The 22,299-nt window shown below is 29.7% G+C and overlaps 2 protein-coding genes across 3 annotated transcripts; one reads left to right on the forward strand and one right to left on the reverse strand.

Moving 5' to 3' along the window:
* The first annotated feature begins 617 nt into the window (after positions 1-617).
* On the forward strand, positions 618-4,803 carry LOC122595194 (protein RICE SALT SENSITIVE 3-like). Of its 2 annotated transcripts, XM_043767525.1 has the most exons (7): positions 620-875; positions 1,059-1,112; positions 1,289-1,450; positions 1,686-1,791; positions 2,473-2,514; positions 2,599-2,655; positions 4,232-4,803. In XM_043767525.1, exons 1-7 carry the CDS (start codon positions 739-741, stop codon positions 4,709-4,711), a joined length of 1,038 nt encoding a protein of 345 aa, XP_043623460.1. In that variant the 5' UTR covers positions 620-738; the 3' UTR covers positions 4,712-4,803. The 2 variants fall into 2 exon arrangements, with proteins under 2 accessions (XP_043623461.1, XP_043623460.1); XM_043767526.1 differs by lacking the exon at positions 2,473-2,514 and having other exon boundaries at positions 618-875.
* A 100-nt stretch (positions 4,804-4,903) lies between these two features.
* On the reverse strand, positions 4,904-13,119 carry LOC122595193 (threonine--tRNA ligase, mitochondrial 1-like). Its single transcript, XM_043767523.1, has 20 exons — positions 12,816-13,119; positions 12,109-12,346; positions 11,953-12,012; positions 11,199-11,288; positions 11,036-11,110; positions 10,819-10,947; positions 10,646-10,735; positions 9,847-9,935; positions 9,407-9,503; positions 9,198-9,284; positions 8,976-9,060; positions 8,498-8,592; positions 8,247-8,279; positions 8,080-8,166; positions 7,444-7,536; positions 6,633-6,725; positions 6,328-6,549; positions 5,735-5,806; positions 5,583-5,654; positions 4,904-5,166 (listed from the first exon to the last, which is right to left on the reverse strand). Exons 1-20 carry the CDS (start codon positions 13,100-13,102, stop codon positions 5,071-5,073), a joined length of 2,190 nt encoding a protein of 729 aa, XP_043623458.1. The 5' UTR covers positions 13,103-13,119; the 3' UTR covers positions 4,904-5,070.
* Positions 13,120-22,299: the final 9,180 nt, after the last annotated feature.

A 22,299-nucleotide genomic window follows, 5' to 3' on the forward strand; every position in this document is an offset into this window, starting at 1 on the left:
AGGGGGACGGCCAAACCTTAGGGGTTTTTAGAAAACCCTAAACTTGTTTTTCAAGTTAAACTTTGGCTATAAATACAAACCATTTTCTTAAGTTTTTCATACACACAATTATTAAGGTTTTCTAAAACCCTAAAATTTCCTCCTCCTCCCTCTTTCTTGGCTTCGGCCGATCCTCACAATACAAAGGGTTTCGGGTTTTGTTTGGTTCGTGTGAAAGGGTATTAACAAATGGTTGTTTGTTCGTGATCAAGTACTAGCATACGTACGTTCCAACGTTGTGTGTGCAATCGTAGAGAGGTTAATTTAAACCTTGTTATTGTTTTAATCTCTCCAATATAAGGTACATATTCTATACTTTGGTTAATTAATAAAACTGCATAGATCTTGTCTTTCGTTGCGTGCTTTGTGATTTGTTTGATAATAGTTATATAACCCAACAAAAACATCATCTCAATATTCATATTCATATTCATATTCATTTTCGTTTAACTCATTCATATTCATCAAAGATATATGGATCGAGTAGTGAAACGGGTATATCCAATTATGGCCGGATTTTGGGACCATTGTAAATAATGTGAGATGTTGGTTTTAGGAGACATTATATAAAGTGAAAAAAGGGTGCTTGGTTCTCTCCCTTGTTCCAAAGCAAAAGATATATAGATACAACAATACAAGTGTCTCAAAAAAGAGAAAGTAGAGAGGGGATTAATATTAATAATAATTAATAAGAGAGAAATGGAAGAGCAACTAAGCCAATCAACAGTAACTCATCTACTTCAGCACACATTGAGAAGCTTTTGCATCCATGAGAACTCACAATGGGTTTATGCTGTCTTTTGGAGGATCTTGCCTAGAAACTACCCTCCTCCAAAGTAACCTTTTCTCTAATTAATTTCTCAATAATAATTAACTAACTTGCTTTTTTTCATTATCTATAATTAAATATCATCTAACTAACCAAAATGCATATAAAAGTCATAAATATAACTATATATGAAAGTGTGCTTTAATATTGCTCATGGTCTTATGTGTGTATGTTTTCTATAAAATTGTAGATGGGATACTCAAGGTGGAGCATATGATAGGTCTAGAGGCAACAGAAGAAATTGGTATATATACTAATAATTCATCATTAATCTTTTTATTCCAACTTAATATAACATTACTTTTGTATGACACGATATACTAATATTTATAATATCTTTGTTAACTTCATTCATAAAAATATAACTTTAACCTTATTTCCATGAATATATATATATATATATATATATATAATTAATAGGATATTGGCATGGGAGGATGGCTTCTGTAACTTTGCAGCTTCAACCGCGAGCGAGACGCCCTCCGGTGACTGTCCAACATATGATCAATACCAACCATACCAAGGCCTTCAACCGGAGCTTTTCTTCAAAATGTCCCATGAAATTTATAATTATGGTGAAGGGTAAAAAATTTTGAACTTTACTATCTTTAACTAATAATACGTTTCAACTCGGGAGATGATATGTATACAACAAATATGTACATTTTAAATTGTAACACTTATATTTGTTGTGCACATCATACTTACCTTTTTAAATTACTTTTTGTGTGCTATTTGTTTGCAATTACTACTATCTAATAATTATCTCACAATAATGGTTATTGGGGTTGTTTTAATTATTATTATTTTAATACAGATTAATTGGAAAAGTTGCAGCCGATCACAGTCATAAGTGGATATTTAAAGAGCCAACTGATCAAGAAATTAACTTCTTGTCTAGTTGGAATAACTCGGCAGACTCAGTAAGCTAGTAAAATTTTGATAGTTATGCATATAATTGTATGCTTCATAATAATTAACTAGCTAGCTTGTTTGTACATTTTTAAGTAATCAGTTTTAAAGGTAATAGTTAATATGTATGAGAAAATTATATCTTTTCATGTCAAATGCTCACCTTCTAAAATTTCTAGTGATTGTACAACTATTTTTTCAATCTTAACTACAGCCTTATTAACTAATTAATTAATGTATTTAACAAGACTATTTGATTAATTGAACACTTTTATTATGCAAGTGAGGAGTACTATATATAATTAGATTAGATTTTACTAATAACAAACCTAAGGACCGTCAATAGTTTATAATAACATGCACAAAAATAGCATCGTATAACTAAAAAGTTTATCTCTGAATTTTCTGAGAAAAGAATACAACTTTTTATGCCATTAGCTAGGTATATAAATGATTAAGAGATAAATTTATAAGGTTGAGATTTTATTAAAAGCTGTTAAGTTAAGTGTTTTACTAAGGATTCCCAGGTTTGATTAATTAAACAAAATCTTGTATTGCATAAAAAAATCTACTAATCAAGACATACCATTTATTAATTAGTAATAATATAGATAAATGTCATCACTAACTTATTACTTAAATGAATTATTACTCATGGTTTTTTTCTTTATTTGCTTAAATGATACGAGTAGCATCCAAGGACATGGGAGGCTCAGTTTCAGGCTGGTATAAAGGTTAAAAAAAAAAAAAGTTAATTATGCATTATATATGAGCAAAATATTCACAAGTAATTAATTAGTAACTTTAATGCTTTTCAGACTATTGCTTTGGTTGCTGTTAGAGAAGGTGTTATTCAACTTGGATCCATTCACAAGGTTGCTTCTCTCTATATGTATAAACTATTAAACTATATATATATATTACTTTAAATAAAAAATAAAGTAGAAAAAAAGAAAAGGAACAAAAAAAAAAAAAAAACAGAAGAGATGGTTAACTTCTACATACATATGCATATATATTTGTGATTTGTGAATTAACTTTATTCGGTATTATAATTTTTATTGTTTCTGAACGGCTTTGCATTCGATAAAAACATTACAAAATAATATCGAATTGGATGCGGAGAAAAAAATAACATACACTAGTTGTAGCTGATACATTACTATCTCTATTTGTGTGCGACTTTAACAAAATTCGACTAGTTTGTAAATAATAATAATAATAAAAATAAAAATAATGATAATAATAATAATAATATTTTTTTTGTAAATCCTATTAATTTATAATGAAAATGATATCGATTTTATAATAATAATAACAATCATAAATATAAAATGCATACAAGTGTATTTAACATCATTAATAAAATGTACCTTAAACTTGTAGAATAACTATGAACCAAGCTTTGACATATGAACGGTCGTTGTAAGTTGTAGGCGATTGCAGAATGCATAGTAAGAGATGTTTTTAAATCTGAAACATTTATTGACACCTGAAAATGGTGGATGTGTCCTCCTAAGTCAAGTGTTGTGATTGGAACTATATGGACATGTTTTGTCAATTCCTATAATAAATTTATAAAAGAGTTGGCCACCAGCTGCCACTTTCTAGGAACAATCTGGGTTCGAATCTTGTCAAAGGCATAATTGAATTTAAGTGGTTGAATTACCTTGACACTATCCCTGCTAGGGGTTATGTAGGTACCAATTCGGTACATAAGATCAAACGGTTCCTATCAATCTACCATTTTTATAATAAATTTATATAAATATATAAATATATATATATATAATATATTACTCATGATCATAGTGATGACATGTATCTATATATACTATCCTATTAAAAACATACCTATACAAAGATAACATAAGATTTTTAGTGTTATTCTTGAAACAATATTAAAGTTTCATGCATTATATATAACACATATGAATAATATATTATCTATTTATCAACCAAAGTCTATATATATTAAAAGTCTTTTTGTCACTTATAAATATCCAAAAATAAACATTCTATTTGTTTACAGTAACTCTACTCTACTCGGTTTTATATTTCATCATAAAAGATATAAGAGGTGATTTAAAAATTGAGCTAACAGATGTGGAGAACCCTCCAAGAACAACGATTTAAGTACCCTCCACGAATGTCATTTATATACCTTGCATCTTTGAATATAACAATTTAAGTACGTCTAATTTCATATTAACTACTATGCTTCCTTCTATTCTCTACTGAAAATAGAATTGAAGACTTGAGTTTACTGAAACAAAATATAAAAATAATATTCCTGCATGCACAATTAAGATATTATATTTCTTACCTTGCATCTTAAAAATGACTATATATAAGTTAAATTATTTGAATTAAAGCTAATAACACCAATATTTATGCATCTCTTTGTGTCACTAAACACTTCGTTTGCAAATGATATCAAACCATTAATAGGTGGTTGAAGACTTGAACTACATTGTGATGCTAAGAAAGAAGTTGAGCTATATAGAGAGCATTCCCGGGGTACTATTACCACACCCATCATCCTCATTGTACCCTTTCAAACCAGAAGGCTACAATGCACCCGAAGTATGGCCTTTTCATGTCGGATGTGGTGGTGGCAACGATATACAACCAGTTTACAATCAACCGTTGAATATAACTCCTTCCATGAGTAGCCTTGAGGCCCTCCTATCAAAACTTCCATCAGTTTTGCCAGTTTCTTCGTCATCACAACAAGCTCAAGCTTTTTGTGAGGCAGCACAGTCAGACTATGTGGCAATATCGCCTGAGAAAGACGTGGTAGAAGAGGAAGAAGAGATAAAAGATGTTGGAGAATGCAGTAGTTCTATGTCTTCTTATGGCCATGGCCATCAGCATTTTCAGCATCATGAAATAAATGTTAGCAATTGCATGACCAATAATAGGTATTAATTAATTAGATTGTAGTAATCAATCAAGTTAAATTATTATGTATGTATGAATTAGTTCTAATCGTATATTAGTGTGCCCTCCTTTTATCATAACTATTACGAGTATCTTTTTTCCAGATTGATTAAGTTTTTTAAAATTTTAATATATAAGTCGAGTCTCATGCAAGTAAGTTAATAAATGGGTCCTAATGAATAAAGCTACAAAACGGCAAAGTGCCAACCCTTGATAAATCATTCATACTTCAATACAAAATAAACTTGTGTCAACCTTGATGGTTTTGTGGAATCAGAACAAACTAAGTATCAGGTTGTAGTTCATCTTTGATATACTAATTTTTCTAGCTTTCCGTTGGTGTATTGCTAATGAAAAGCTTGCACTTCTTCCTTGAAATGTTTTAGGAGATCTGGAATGGTCTGCACCAAATGTTCTTGCTTGTCTCTCACACGGACACTAACCTGCATATATATATATAATATATATATATACACATATATTATGTTACAATCATTTGTATTGTTGTATGGAAGAAAAAAAATTATATTACTGCATTGGTCTCCAAATAATATCCATTAAACAAAAACATCCAATAACTTAAATAAAGTGTAACTATCAAAGCTTACTTTTTGTCAGATGACAATTTTGCCCTTTACCATTTATTTTATTTTATTTGTGATTAATATTCTTAACTGAGGACAATATGAAAGCTTAATAAATTACATCTAACGTTTGCAGACGTAGACAATCAGTTTGGGATCTGAGAAAGTAATAAGTAATTAAGTATACAGAAGGCACGGATCCTTCTATCCTGAAGTAAATACAAAATCTCTATACGAGCAAAAATCCCTAAAGAAATGTAAAATAAAACGTGTACCTTTCCAGTGTTGGCTTCTTCTTCACCAACAACAAGAATGTAGTTGTATTGAGCCAGTTGAGCTTCACGTACCTATACATAACATATATGTATATAATGTGCGAAGTCTACAGTAGACTCAAAGTATAAAGCAGGGTGGATTTCCAGCTTACCTTTTTCTGGATTGTTCGATCAGAGGTATCAATGTCTACATAATAGCCGGCTTCATCAATCTGATCCTTAACCTGCCAAAAGCAAAATAGTTGCTTGAATGACTGATGGAGTTTGTGTTATTGGCAAGAGCAGCATATATCAAAAATACGATTCGGTCAAGTTACAGAGTTTTCGCATCAGATCTTTTATGTGACACAATTGTAGAGAAACAGAATATTGTCTTATCTATCATGGGTGTTAAGATCGATTATATAGCCATTTTATTAACTTATCTATCCTTACCAGTTAATTCCTAATTATTTAAGAACAATAACTTAGATAAAAGGATAAAATGTGCACTATTCATTAGGAAAAACCCTCAGGTGTCCAAAAACTTTATTAGAAGAGCAAATTTCTAGTGTCAAACATCATTAAAAGTTTACCTTATTTTGATGAGAACCTGATTTTTAAAGAAAAGGATAGAAAGTGCATTACTCATTGGAAATACATTTGGAAAAAATTTCAACCTGTTAGAGATAAAGCTTAATAGAAATTATGCCATTCTTCTCACCTCCGCTAAAAAACTTAGATAAGGAAAACAAAGTGCAAGTACCTGTTGTCCATAAGTTTGGGACTTGTCAGATACAGGGCAAACGATTGCTTGACGGGGACTCAGCCAAAATGGCCATTTCCCCTTATAATGCTCCAACAGTATAGCAAACATGCGTTCAACTGATCCTAAAATAGCTCGGTGTATCATCACAGGTCTCTCTCTTTTGGTCTCATCTTCTGCTGAATACGACAAATTGAATCTCTGGGGAAGTTGAAAGTCCAACTGCAACAGTAAACATCCACTAGTTCAGTATATGTGTTCGTGCAAAACATTGTGAGATGATAGTGGTTAACGATGTAAATAACCTGCAAGGTCGCACACTGAAATTTTCTTTTCATCGCATCTGAAACAGATATATCAATTTTTGGCCCGTAAAATGCCCCATCAGCTTCATTGATCTAACAAGAGAAAACAGCACAAAGATGGGATGAGACGAAATCCATTAATCAATCAATAAATCAAATAAGTTCACCTTGAAATCCAAGTTGCAAAATAAGTGGGTAAGACATACTGGACACCAGTCAGAAAAAACATTTTATGCGCTTCAAAATAGGTCAAGGTTAGGCAGCCAGGAACACACTTTTTGTACAATATACTATCTTTTCCCAAGTAATTTGCATGTGAAAAATGATGACATAACCCATGTTATTACAATAACAATCCTACTTTTTGCATAAAAGAAGTTTTGAGAGTTAAAATATACTTTTGGCAACTTCAACGCATTTGACAAATTTCCTTTTAAGCGCGATTTTATATCTTATCCGTTTGACCAAAAATAACCAATTCTATCAAAATGGGTTGAAACTGGCACCTCTACCCATGACCTTAACATATTAATATAATAATAAATAAATCCAGGCAGCCGTACATCGGGCTGTAATAGATCAGAGACAGGCTCGAGAAGCGATTATAGGAAAACATAAACCAAGAACAAAACCGAATGTAGGCGGTTTCATCCCTGGTTCCTTTAATGTTTCTGTTGGTCAAAACTCAAAACCAAACTCTGCCTGTCCCTGGACTTCTGCGGACAGATACTGCATGCACGCATAAATTTAGCACCCTAAATTCCAGAACTGTTCGATTTCATGATTTCAGGGTCAAAACAAGATATTCAACCTGCCATGGCTTCCCAAACTCGTTCAATGCACCTTCAAGTGCTTTCTCAGCTTTGTCCCATGTTTCCAGATCTCCTAGATACTTTTCCGGCCTCTACAAGACATAACAACATAAATTAGTCTGAAACTTACCATGAAGGTATCTGATTTCATAGCATACATTAGCAGATATGGTAGTTTCAAACAATCACCTTAGTAACACATTTCTCTTTTCCGTGTTTATTTCTTTTTTATAAACGTGATAAACATCATACGGTTTATTGAAAAGGCAAATCGAAGCACTACATGGAATGCAAGTATCACTAGCATTAGGTTGGCAAATCCAATTTCGACCCATTCAGTTATGTTAAAGAGACCTAAAAAGAGAACTGGCCAAACAGTTCATAAGATCCAGACGGTATTTTTTTAATGCATAATAACTTACAAAATCATGCTTCGAATTTTTAGATAAGCATTTGTCATGTATTCAATTAAAACAGTAAAGAAAAAAAGGTCAACAAGTATTTTCAGACGACAGCGGGACCATTATTATCTTTAGCCCAACCCACCCATTTTGCCACCTCTTATTAATAACATTTATAGTTATACCTAGTAAGCTATAGGCGATTTGCAACAATATAGGACTAGAAACACGTACTGTTGATAGTTTTAGTTCATAGGTGAAACCAAATACATGATACGCGTAATCGATGAATTCCAACACGCTCTTTACTTCATCCTTTATCTGTATATATCCAAAATATGTCATTAACACATACAAAGGAGCATTGGACAGGTACTAATGGTGAGGAAACCTAATCTCACCTGGGATTCTCTACAAAAAATATGAGCGTCATCCTAAGAAAAACAAGACGGTTAGATAGGAAGAAGAACATAAGCAATTCATGATAATATAAGTTACAGATTATCAGGTGAATATGGGCAAACTAGATTGCTAGAAGAATGTAAAAAAAGAAGTGTTTCTTATTCCGATTTAGTTAAATGTACAAAAATCAAGACCAGAACAGTTGAGATCTGACAAGAAGCCAACAGAAAATAAGCAGATAAATGCATACCTGCTGAAACCTTCGAACACGAGTCAAACCTGTCAATGCACCACTGGCTTCATTACGATGCAGAACTCCGAAGTCAGCTAATCGAAGCGGTAGTTCTGTAAAATTATAACAATACAAGTTACAATAGCTTTTAGAGCACACCACAACCTGTTGATGCTAAAACCCAGCTAGAGATGTCAAGATAGGCAAGCAGGGTATCAGGTCAAAGCGGGTTCAGGTTGATAGTATTTCTTACCCTGCAACACTTAAATGTCTTCTTAGAACAGTTAATGTTTTACATTTGATTAAAAGAGCGATGATATTTCCAAAAGACATAACCAAACTTTTAAAACAATTTATAAGGTTATAGATATTGTCATATTGAAAATAGACTTTGGAAAACTTTCAACCCTCTGTTCAATCAATTTCACAACATTATTATAATCAATAGAAATGTAAAGCATAAAACATCATAGATATACATATGTAAAAAACTTACCCCTATAAGAACGCACTCTGTAATCAAACATCAAGCAATGTCCTGGACAATTCATTGGCTTGAGCCCAAACTCCTGCTTTTCTATCTGCATAAAAGTCATGCAACTACATTAAACGTTATCTAACAGCTTATTGACAACACTAAACGTCATCTAAACGTATCTTAGCGAATATTTATTTTTCAACGGATATGACATTATCACCATCAAGGTAAAAGACTTACATCAAATACAAACATGTTCTCCTTGTAATTCGCAGCATGACCTGAAGTTTCCCACAGTTGCATGTTGTACATATTCGGTGTTGTAACCTGCAATGCAATGCAACAATATGTAAGTAAAACAAATAAAACAAATAGTCACCTCTAGGTAACCTCTAAGTAACCTGAGAATGACTCTGAGAATGTGTACAAAAAAAAATAAAAATAGTCACCTCTAGGTAACCTCTTCTACGATACTCTGTTTTTATAAATGTCATCAATTTCTCAGTTACCCGGGCCCCATGAGGAAGAAAGAAACAACTTCCTGGACTGAAACATACAGAAAGAGAAATAAGGACGTACAGTCAAAAAGCTAAAGACTACATATACAGAGCTCTAAACATAGCAAAATGGGTCGATCAAGCAGATTAGGAGACAAGCCAAAATAGGTAATTCTTCCATTAGGATTGGACTGGCCAGAAAACCATTTGTAGAAAAAACTAATTTATTAATAAACTAGTCAGCGGGTAAAATAGGTTTTGTGCAACCCAGTCAATTCCTTGAAGATTTTACCGGTTAGATCCATTAAATAAAAACATAACCCAAATCACCACATCCATATGAAAATGGACCAAATTGCCAGAGCTAGAAAACTCTTAGAACTGCGACTTACCTAAGTGGGTGAAAAAAGAAAAGTTCCTGCTTCTTGCCCAACTCTCTGTGGTCATACTTTTTGGCTTCTTCTAGCAGAGCAATGTATTCCTGAAATAATATTTAGAATTATTGTAAGTTTTGAGCTCAAAAAACAGTTTGCTCATTGAAAAAAATTCATATGACGACGCTCACTTCTAAACAATTAACATTCAAAGAATAACGATATTAAGGAGCTATCAAACTTACCTATCTTAACTATTTCTATATCATAAGCCACTACTGAAGAAAATAAAATAAATGACTTTTAACGCAGCATTAATAGAGCAACGGCGATGATAAACGAGGGAAGAACCAAAAACATAAACCCAAAATGAGAACAAGTGCCCCTATATAGATTTACCATAATGATACGACCCTACAAGTCCAGGGGTTAAAGTGTCACTGAGGAAAATTAAGCCTTTTTATTAGTTTCCTTTTATTATTAAATACTTGTTTTTTAAGTTAGGGTTGAGTCTTATTAGGGTTGAGTTTTTTTTCCGGGAGTGCGCTTTTTTTGCGCCTCTCGCCTTCGCCCTATTTGGGGTGTTTGTGCTTTGAAGTCACCTTCACTTTTGACAACTATGATTGCTCCCCACTTCCAAAAAAAGCTCATTAATATGGAAAATGTTCAGTAACAAGCAATAGACCCCATAAGTGTGAGGTATTATGGGCGTGAAAAGCATGATATTTTAGAGGTCAAAACAACAGAAAGTTCATAAAGATTAAAGACTAATACATGCTGATATGAAACTCAAAACTCAGATGAAAACAAAAATTACCTTTAGACGTTTTTGGTCAGGATAAGATATCCCATAAACTCTTTGTAAGCTCTCACGGTCTTTGTTTCCCCTCCAGTAAGCTGCCGAAGCCTAAAATAATTACAAAAGGCAGATGAATATATATGAAAATATGAAAGAAACTTTTGATTTCAATGGACAGTCACAAATCACACCTTTAAGCAAGCAATTGCTTTGACAAATGCAGTATTTGGTATATGCGGTCCACGGCACAAATCAACTAATGGACCACATCTGTAAACTGTGATGGTCTTGTCTTCAGGTAGGTCGCTAATGATCTCAACCTATAATGCCGTTAATAAAGATTATATATTAATATGCGTTGAATATATCAAGAAAAAATTACAAAACATTTTAGATAAGAATTTCCACCTTAAACTTATTATCAGAAAACATCTCAAGGGCCTGCTTTCGTGAAACTTCAATTCGCTCAAAAGGTTGCTTCTCCTATACCACAAAAGCATAATATATTATATTTTATGAATTTTAGTTCGACATAATATTATTCAACAATTTGAGTTAGATTGCATAGTACCGCAACAGCTTTCTTAGCTCCATCAACAATTTGATCAAAGTGATCATCGTTTAATCCGAGTTCACCATAGAAACCGTCATAGTAGAAACCCTGTTACAACAACAACTCCATGTGAAACACCAGACCTGTTTGTTTCGTTAATGTCTAGATAAATACAGCTTGTTCGACAAATAGGACCATCTAACCACTATTTTAATAATTGCTGCGAATCAAATGCAATTGTTTAATATAAATATGTTAATGCAAGCAAAAGATGATGGTTAAGAAAAACTATACAAAAATCGTGACTTAGTGGGGAAGAGAAGAGCACCCGTTACCTTTTATGTTTAACCCATGCTTTACAGATTAACTCAAAAAAGAAAGAAAAAGAAACTTGTAATTTACTACATTAAGGTATTTCTCCATTAAGTTCAATGAGTGAAAACCAAACACAACATACATAAGGTGTAGCCTTCCTTCCAAAAACTGATAAATAATTATACCCATTACCATTGCCAACATGATAAATTTCCCAAAAAATTACAATTTTAAAAATTAAGATAATTTCAGCAACAGTTTTTAGTCAAGCACTACCATATATGAAGTAAAAATATATCAACATTTACTGCAACTATAAGGCTATAAGCACTTTATTGAGAAAAATAGCAGTTAAATAACAACCTAACCAAATCTGAAACCATATCAGAAACATGGTTAAATATCCTGGCTAACAATAACATCCAACAGCTTAAGTTACGGTAACAAATTTACATACCTCTCCTCTTGTAGTACATGGCCCGATACACAATTTACATCCATATGTCATTTCTAAAGCCTGCATTAAGCTCAAAACAAAAAACAAGTAAATTCACAATCCACTTCATACCCATACAACTAATACTCCAAAAAGGATTGAATTACACGTCATTACCTGCCCAAGAATATGGGCACTCGAATGCCAAAAAGTGTCACGACCCTCATCGCTATCGAAAGTGAAAATTTTAAGTTCGCAATCACCTTCTAACGGCCTTGACATGTCCCACAATACTCCATCTACTTGAGATATCAAAGCGTTTGATGCTAGACTCTTTGATAACTCTTTTGCTATATCTAATGGAGTTGTTTCCCACTTTTTTCCCTCTTTCACAGTTCCATCAGGTAACTTGATCCTACAATATATATTAAAAAAACAATACTCAAAATGGACTTACATTTACAACCATTAAAAACAGGGTTAAGAAACACTAATAATTAAACAACATGGAATTCTCATACGACTTAATTAGGGCTGAAAACGGACTAAACGTGTTTATTAAACGAACAAACAACCAAAAACACCGGCAACAACATGGCCAAACATAAGCAACTAACTTTCATAATATAGAAACATAAACACATCTTAGCCGCATTACCGTTCGTTAGCTTCTTTTACAACCTCTAAAATAATATAATTAAATATATATATATATATATATTTAAATACACTAATAATCAAACAACGTGGAGTTTCAAACACCCATTAAGCAAACTAACACTAAATTCTATAAATTTAAATATAAATAAAAAAGATTAGCTAACGCACACAAAGTGTTCGACGATATGCTTAAGAGAAAAAAGAGGTCAAAATCGAAAAACTACTTGATGGGGTCACCGGAAATGGACTGGCGATGAGCAATCTGTTGAGCTTTTAGGGTTTCAAAAAGTTCGATTCTTTTTGGGATAACAGAATCAAGATAAGCATCATCTTTGACTATTGAAACTGCAGATTTTGAGGCTGATTTTGAAGCAGGATTCACTGCTTTTCCCATGGTTGACGGCGGAGATGACGGCAAGTGTAGAGAGCGTAGAACAGTGGTGATTGGCGGCTGAGAACGGCGGAAGTTGTTATTTGAGATTCGCCGGATGATATTTTGGGCACATAGCATTTGTTGTAGTAAATAAGGGTTTTTTATGATGATAATATAAAAGGGTTTTTAAGGTGTACTAACATTTCTAGACGACGTCGTTTCATTAAATTCTCTACTGTGTTTGGTTACCGAATTAGTTGGAATTCGAAAGAATTAGAATCTGAATTTCATTTCATATTTTGTTTGGTTGACAGAATTGAATTCATATTTCATTACATGATTTTTTTAATTCATAAGAAATTGAAATTGGAATCCTTTGAATTCTATCATATGAAGGAATTCTAGATTCTTTGGCAAATTGGATGGAAAGTCTTGAATTCCAATGGAATTCACAATTTAACTTTTCTAAAATTATTACTCATTTCGTTTCATTTTAATTGTCATGTTGATTAACTTTAACTGTAAATAACTTTGTTATAAATAATAATAATAATTATTATTAATATTAATTATTTTTATATTAAATTATAATAACAGTTATTATTATTATTTATAATATAAAATATTATTTATAATATAGAATATTACAAAAATATAAATAATTATTAGTCAAAATAATAAGTATTATATAATAATAAAAATAATAATTATTATAATTAATAATAATTATTATTATTATAATAATCAAATAAATAAATAATAATAAAAATTATTTATTATTAACACTATTATTTTTATTATATTAATTTAAATAACAGTTATTATAAATATTATAATAACTAGAAAATTCCGGACCCCGCGTTGCGGGGTTTTACTTGTCTTGTTGAAATGGTTACGTTATTATTCAACCGCTTAATCAAAAATAATTATGTCATGAATATGTTTGTTTAAAAGTGTGCAAGAAAAATATGTGAAAAAAAAGATCGAAAAAGTAAACGGAATGCAATGTGATAAAATTCGAATAATGATGCGGGATATAACATCATCCAATCAAAGAGTTCCACATGATTGTATCGTGTAAGAATATTAATGCCCATGGTGAGTGCTCATAACCATGGGTTTAATATATATAGTAATATGGACGAATAGAACAGTGTCAGCGCCCAATATATTTGTTAAGACCACAAAGCAAAAAAAACTATGAAAAAAACCAATAAAAACCTAAAGAATAAAACTCGAACGGGATCCGATATAGCAAAATCCAAATAGTAATGCGGAATGAAATATAAACCAACGGAACAGTGCCACGTGGCGGTGACACTGTTCATAACCTTGAGGCTTAATGATATTGTAATTAATATTATCACAAATAAAAATAATTATTATTAATATGAATAACGTCTATTAATATAATGAATATAATAATATAATAAAAATAATAATAGTTTGTTGTAATTATCTCTTAATAACTATAAATCAAGCTTTTGGAACCATCTTCACCCCACAATTTTTCCAACTTTTAACACACTTTTCATCCATTTAATCAAACAAGAGCAAGTACCCGCACGTTACGGCGGTGAGATGGTGAGAGTGATAGGTCATAGAGGATGATAGGTCATAGGAGGTGATATGTCATAGAGTGTCATACTGTCATAGCCAAATGTCTTAGCCGTACGTGCTCCGACCTCGTATTTAAAAATTCGTCGAAAGTATATCGAAGGACATCTCTAATGAAAAAGCATGAAATTTTAAGAACACTCATATAATGTTTATAATTTATCGATGTACGGTTTTTGAGATAAAAGATTTTGAAAGAATTAGAAGAATAAAATGATTTATGCAGGATAGAGAAAGTTGTAGGCATTTGTATGGTATATTATGTATTATCATTTATACATTGTTGAAATTGAAAGTTGAAACCTTATTTAATATAATAATTATAATATAGTATAAATATATAGATATAGATAAGAAAAGCCCACAAAAATAATTCCATAAAAGCAACAAACCTCTACGTACTCCTCGATCCAAATTCTTTGAGCCACCGTTTTCAAAGCTTTGAGGCACAAAATTTTTTAAAATAACAGTAAAAGAAACTTTTTGTTTTTTTTAGAGTGTGTGAAACTCGCAAAAGACATGACTTTGGTGTGTTTTTGTTTTTTGATTGAGGCGTGGTTTGACTGGTTGATTGTGGGTGAAGTACTTGTTGGAGTGTGATCATTTTATTATAAATCGCATGTCCGGGAATAATTTAAGCATACGGGGTCATACGAAATGACACGGTAACTCGATAATATTAATTGATATATTAAAGTAATATATTGATTATTTGATCACGAAATGATTAATTAAACATAATTAAAGGGTTAGTATATTTAATTGATTAAAAAAGATGATTAAAATGTGAAAATCGGAAAATGGACTTGAACCTAAAGTCCATGATGGGGGACGGCACATTAGAGGCTTGTTTAAGCCTTTATGTTGCTTATTTTCCAAGCTAAGATTAACTTAATTAAGCCCTATAAATAAAGGCTTAATTCTTGGTTTTTCACATACTTTTTCAAATAAGCAAATTCTCTCCTTTTTCTTCCTTTTTTTGAAGTGGCCAAAAAATTCCTTCTTCTAAGAGGGGTTTCGACTTTGAAGTTTAAGGTTCAAGCAAAAGGTTTGTTTGGTTTGTGATCGAGTACTAGCATACGTTATTCGGGGTGTCTAGTGTGCGATCGTAGAGGGGTTTGCTTTAAACCCTAAGCATTAATAATAATCTTATTATTATTATTATCTTTATTGGAGCTTTGCATAAGGTACACAACTCAATTCTATTCTTTGTTAATTAATTTGATTGCATATATGTTTCGATTTCTTCCGTTGCGCTCACTCGTGATTATATGGTTATTTATATGTTCATATTCTAACAATACTGAAGTGAACTATTATATATAACTAAATGAGATAACCATGGTTAGGTTAGTTGTTTGTCTTACCGTTAAAGGTTTTCAAAACTATCCTTATCAAACCTGTCATCTGTAAATTCGAAAATTCAATATGATTTTATCCGAAAAATCAAATATCTAAAATTCGGATATGTATACTGTATTAGCAGACTACAAATTAATACGGTATTCCGGTCATCTTATGGGCGTGTTTTAGCCGTTCATGCAAAAATGCGTATTCTTTTATGTTTTAGATTTTTTATTTTATTTTTGTCTAATGATAGAATATAATTTTTTTTTGAAAATTGACCTAAAAAATCGTTTTAGATTTTCCACAAAATTTCTTTCATAAATTTTCACATGCAATTGGTTAATTTTTTATACGACTTTTTATTCTCTATTTTAATTTCTAGAAGTAATGTTTTTGTGCGGGTATTACTCAAACAAGATTTTAGGCCCGTGTCTAATACAAGGGGCTTATAATAGTATCAATATATAAATTAGTATATGGAACAAAATAAAAGTCAAAATTGAGAATTTGAAGAAATCGAGAGATGTTGTTGGTCAATAAGTTATTAGAGGAACTGTGCTTTAGTATAATAAAAGATTAAGCCTAGATTTTAAACAGGAGCCTTAAGACGTTATCAATATTAGATGTTAATTTATTATAGTTTAAAACTTCATATACTATTTTGAGTAATAAAAACATGATATATATCTACTACTCCTTTATAATGATTATTCACCCTCCTATTTTAGGAAAGAGTTAGAAAATAGTTAGATGGGAAATTACTAGATTGCCCTTAATAAACAATCCTTAAGGAAAGGGTTATTAGATATTACCAAAATTACCCTTAATGATATAATTTACACTTTAAACCCTTATCTTTTAAAATATTACTATCACCATTGTATCAACTTACACGGTTAGACCACTCGACACCAATTGTCGATGTCATCGATCACCACCCGCCACTGACACCACTAAACCACCATCGCCGTCACCGCCGCCGCATTGCGCGGGTACAATGCTAGGTCACTATTGAAATATTTTGAATTTTATATTGAAATATTTTTAAAATATATGTTCATTGAAGTTGTTTACTACGACACGCTTAGCGATATTTGAATATTACAAATATAATATGTCCATCAAAATTGTAAATTATGATATACTTAGCGATATTTAAACATTAAAAAACCATAATAGTTCACTATTGTTTTATTTTGTATTACATTATAATTTTACACTATTGAAAATGGAAATCTTTTATTATACTAAAGCACAGTTGCTTTAATAACTTATTAACCAATCACAGCTCTCGATTTTTTTAATGTTGACTTTTGTTTCTAATTTTGACTTTAATTTACACTTTTTTTGTTTTCCATCACACATTTACATTTTTTTACCTAATAATTTTAATATAATAAATAAATGATAATAACTAATATATATCTGATAGAATAATGGCTAATATCTATCCAATTAAATAATAACTAATATATATATCCAACAATATGAACTATCATATATCTTAATCTTAATCTTTATCTTTATATATATATATTAAAAAACAGCTGACCTAATAGCTTATTATCAACAAATAACTTTCTATTTACTTAAATTTTTTTCGAACATTCAGTCGGCATACGACATCGGGAAAATCTCACCGTATAATGGTGAAGCCTTGCATGTATCCTAGACAACAAGATGTTGACTATGAGGCATTACAAGTATTCAGAGGGAAAAATCCTAAGGTTTTGTCATCCCTAAAGATCGAACTCAAGACCTTGAGTAAAACCGAAAATGCCTCTGACCAGTTGGACTGACCTTCATTTGCTCTATTTACTTAAGTTAGCCTTTGATGATGTTATGGTCTATTAATTAGTTAAAAAATTAAATATTATAGCCTAATTATGTAAATATTCGAATGTCAATCTTTGGGTTTTTTTTTAATAGGTTAGTGTCTAATGTGAATCCTAATTAGTTTCAAATTCCATAATAGTAAATATTTTTATCAACGACATCTAATATTTTACTTAAGATAAGGATTACTCCATTTTTTTAATCATATTAATTAATATTTATTTTCTATTAATTTCTGCTTTACCATTATAATTGAGTAATCACAAATATAATATTAAATATTGTTATTAACGACATCTAATATTTTTGTTAAGATAGGATACTCTATTCTTTATCATATTAATTAATATTTATTTTCTATTATTATTATCTGTTTCACCATTATGATTGAGCAATCACAAATATGAGAGATAAATTTTATAACTTTCTTGGATTACATATATTTTATTTTATCTGTCATATATTATTAATTGTATTTGATACAGGTCTAAATCAAGTGAAATACTATACATGCCTTCAATGTTTTAAATTTATATTTTTTTAATTAAATTTACATTTTTTACATTTAAATTTGCATATTTAACATTTTATCTCTTCTTTAATTAAATTTAAACTAATGAGTTATTAACCAATCAAATTGTTCAATTTTATCAAATTAACTATCGCATATGTCATCATTTAGATTAATTATAAATTAAAAATCATAATAATCATTATCCAGTTATATTATTATATTAATATTAATATTAATTGGTAGAAAATGTCTCATTAATTTACACTATTTTGTTTCCATCAATAATTTACATTTTTTAGCCTTAAATACTTAATTTATATTTATTTATAGCCATCAACTTGAGAAGACTCTTTAAAAAAAAATTAAAAAGTATTTTTATTTAATTTCTTAAAGTTGTAATTGTCACTCAAATCAAGAGTTATAATTGTTATCAAAGAATATGAAAACAATTATAACTATTATCTAATTATCATAAGACAGGTGATTGAAAATAAACATATTCGTGTTATGGACCCGCCTCATGATCAAATACATATACTTGAAATCTTGAATGTCAAGTACATGATCACAAGTATGTTTATATTTTAATTTTTAATCATCTTTCATAACAAAATCACATTATGAGTGCAATTGGTTTTAAAAAATTCTTATAATAGATAAACTATTGTAGCACGTGCCTTCTAAAATGACTACGACAAACAATTTCATCAATATGTCTTGGCTAATAATGACAGTGACGAACATGTGATTATTGTATTACTAATTATAAAGTATAACACTTATAATCATATATTTTTAAAATTATAATATTTTATGAATTAAATGTATAAAAATCTTAATATTGATAATATCGTAAACCCCGTGTCTAATGTTGGACACGGGTCTAAAATCTAGTAACTCAAACTAAATACTGGTATCTTGGAAGTGAAAAAAGGTTCAATCACTATACAATTTTGTACTCAAATTTTACAAGTAGGTTTTCCAGAAAAATCGATTTTCGTTTTGAATTGATGACTTGTTAAAATATGATTGGATGACACCATTATATTATAATGGTTTGCCAGTGATCTAGAGTTTGTCATTAAAAAAAGGTGATATTCTTTATTTTAATTTTAATTATTAGTCGTATTTTGTTTCATATTCTAACTTTTAATTTTAATTATTAGTCGTATTTTGTTTCATAATAAAATATTTAAGTTTTAAAACAAATAATCTTAATCTTATCTTAATATATACTATAAGACAGTTGAACTAATTACTTATTAACCAATCAATCGTTCGATTTTATCAAATTGATTATCGCTTATGTCATCATGTAGATAAACTATAAATTAAAAATCCTAATAATCATTATCCAAATATATTAATATATTTGTATTTATATTAATTTATAGAAAAAATCTCATTAATTTACACTTTTTTGTTTTCCATCAATAATTTACACTTTTTAATCCTGAATACATAATTTATATTTATTTTTATCTATCAACTTTAGAGAATTTTGTTAAAATTTACAATCATTCAATTAATTAAAAAAATTTCAACATAATTTCTCAATAAAAAAGGTATATAATTTTATCTTTTTTTATATATTAGATTTGTGTATTAATGTTTTAAGTTACAATTGTCACTCAAATCAAGAATCCTAATTGTTATCAAAAAATATGAAAGCAATCATCTAATTATCATAAAACAGATGATTGGAAATAAACCTATTCGTGTTATAGACCCGCATAATGATCAAATACATATACTTGAATGGCAACTACAGGATCACATGTTTATATTTTAATTTTAATTATCTTTTATAATAATATCACATTATAAGTAAAACTGGTTTCAAAAATTTATATGATAGAGAAATTATTATAACATGTGCCTTGTGGGATGAGTATGGCAAACAATTTTATCAATATGTTTCAGCTAATAATGGAAGTGACGAACCTGTGATTATGATATTACAACTTGCAAACTATAACACTTGGAACCATGTATTTTCAAAATTATAAGCTTTTATGACTTAAATGTATGAAAATCTAATATTGATAATATCGTAAATCCCGTGTCCAGTGTTGGTCTGTTGGACACGGGTCTAAAATCTCATAATAAAACTATAATAAAACTATAGAATGGCATGGTACAAAAATTAAATGAGGAGTAAAATCTTTACAATTTGAGATGAATAAAGAATGAATGAATGAATGAAGTATTGATGAGTGCTGACATAGAGTAATAGAGAAGTGAGAGGAGAAAATTTTGGATGAAATAGGATTAAATTCTCGCCATCCTAAAACCCTAAATAATACCCTCATATATAGTTTAACATATAGTTTAAAAGTTTGATAAAAAATTAATTTGTCAACATGAACTGCATGACCTTAATTTCTGTTTTATATATATATATATATAAATATTAAAACAGTAAGAATTCTAGTATTTTAAAGCATTCTTCAATTTAAAGTTATTTTTAAAAATTGCCACATAGGTCTTTATCCTATGTGGCATCTTTATATTTTTTTACAATATATAAATCCACAAAGTTATACTATCTAAATATATTTATTTAAATAAAAATAAAATCTATATATACACAAATTTTTAAAAAAGCAAAAGTGAAATATCAAATCCTACATTATGATAGAAACCGTATGAACTGAAAATCTATGTACAAAATTAGAAAATATTTAGTTTTCAAAATATTTATATCTTATTCTTTTATCCACTATAACCAATAACCAATAGAATATATCATATTGTGATTTAGTTTTTTTTTTTTAATATCATTTTCTTGGTAGTGATTTACGTTTTTGAAGATTAGTTTGTTCTTGTAATCTACTGTAATTTTAATTTGGTTTCTAACTATATTTAAAGCTTTTCGGTTTTTATGAATTTTAATATTTGATGAAGCAAGTTTCATGAAACTATTTCATTTGAATGAGTGTGATGAAATTCTAATAAATCATCTATCACTTTGCAAAAAATAACATATCGTTATGATTTTACATTACATTTATATTTTAACTTAATTTTATGTTAATTAGTATTGCATGAAGTACAGTATAATATAAGATTAAGAAAAAAGTCATACAAATATATTTTAGTTTTTTTTAGTTTCGTTAGACTCAATATATAATGAAAGGACAACATGAAATATGAATCATAAACATTTTTCCACCAATTATTTGTTTAGCCTTTTCGTAATCTTCTACTTTGATTGTATAATTGCGTATTGAAAGGAAAAACATTAGATAATCGCACATCGTGCGGGGTAAAATACCTAGTATATATATATAAAAGTATTTATATTCAGAATCAAAATCCTTGTAACATGTAAACGAAAACAACGATTGGCCATCTATTTCTGTAGTGTCGACTAAAAATATATCAAGAAAAGAGCATTATACGAATATAAGAATAACAAATCATGGCTCGTAACTCTTGCTTTCCTTATTGTTGTACTCGTATTATTTTCTAAAAAACCTTTCCAATTTTTTAAACCACATTTGGGATGATCGATGATCCTTCTAAATAGGCTCATGTGGAAGGTATATATCTATAATCTATCTATATCTATAATTCTTTATAAAAAGAATTAGCATTAAGATGTTAGGCATATTTTTTTCTTTTCAAAATACCTCTACTTAAACATAAAACCCTTATATATATACCTTCATTTCCCTATTCTCTCTAATCATTACATACTCTCATCGCCTCCCTTTTATATTGTTCATACCTTCTAGCCTCCGCAACGTGCAGACACTATGCTCGTGAATGGAAAAGTAAATGTGGAGTTTTCGCACACCTAAGTGTGAAAAACTTTTTCACATTTTATTAACATTATAACTATATTACTATATGTAATGACAGACAAGTAATGGATTGAGATTTCCTAAAATTGACCTATAAAATCTTAATCCGACAAGTAATTAAAAACATTGTTGATGGATGAGAAATTAAAATTTATTATTTCTAATTAACTGATACTCCATATTTGGATTTTTTATTTTTTCTATGATTGAAT

The sequence above is a fragment of the Erigeron canadensis genome, chromosome 4, assembly GCF_010389155.1.
Source record: "Erigeron canadensis isolate Cc75 chromosome 4, C_canadensis_v1, whole genome shotgun sequence".
Classification (NCBI taxonomy): domain Eukaryota; kingdom Viridiplantae; phylum Streptophyta; class Magnoliopsida; order Asterales; family Asteraceae; genus Erigeron; species Erigeron canadensis.

Bases quoted from the DNA above. Each gene is read 5' to 3' on its own strand.
- LOC122595194 (XM_043767525.1), top strand. From the start codon at position 739: ATGGAAGAGCAACTAAGCCAATCAACAGTAACTCATCTACTTCAGCAC. The intron at 876-1,058 runs GTAACCTTTTCT...ATAAAATTGTAG, and splicing joins AGAAACTACCCTCCTCCAAA to ATGGGATACTCAAGGTGGAG. The intron at 1,113-1,288 runs GTATATATACTA...TATAATTAATAG, and splicing joins AGAGGCAACAGAAGAAATTG to GATATTGGCATGGGAGGATG.
- LOC122595193 (XM_043767523.1), bottom strand. From the start codon at position 13,102: ATGCTATGTGCCCAAAATATCATCCGGCGAATCTCAAATAACAACTTC. The intron at 11,289-11,952 runs GTATGTAAATTT...TTGTTGTAACAG, and splicing joins CATGTACTACAAGAGGAGAG to GGTTTCTACTATGACGGTTT. The intron at 9,285-9,406 runs GTGACTATTTTT...ATTGCATTGCAG, and splicing joins GTAGAAGAGGTTACCTAGAG to GTTACAACACCGAATATGTA.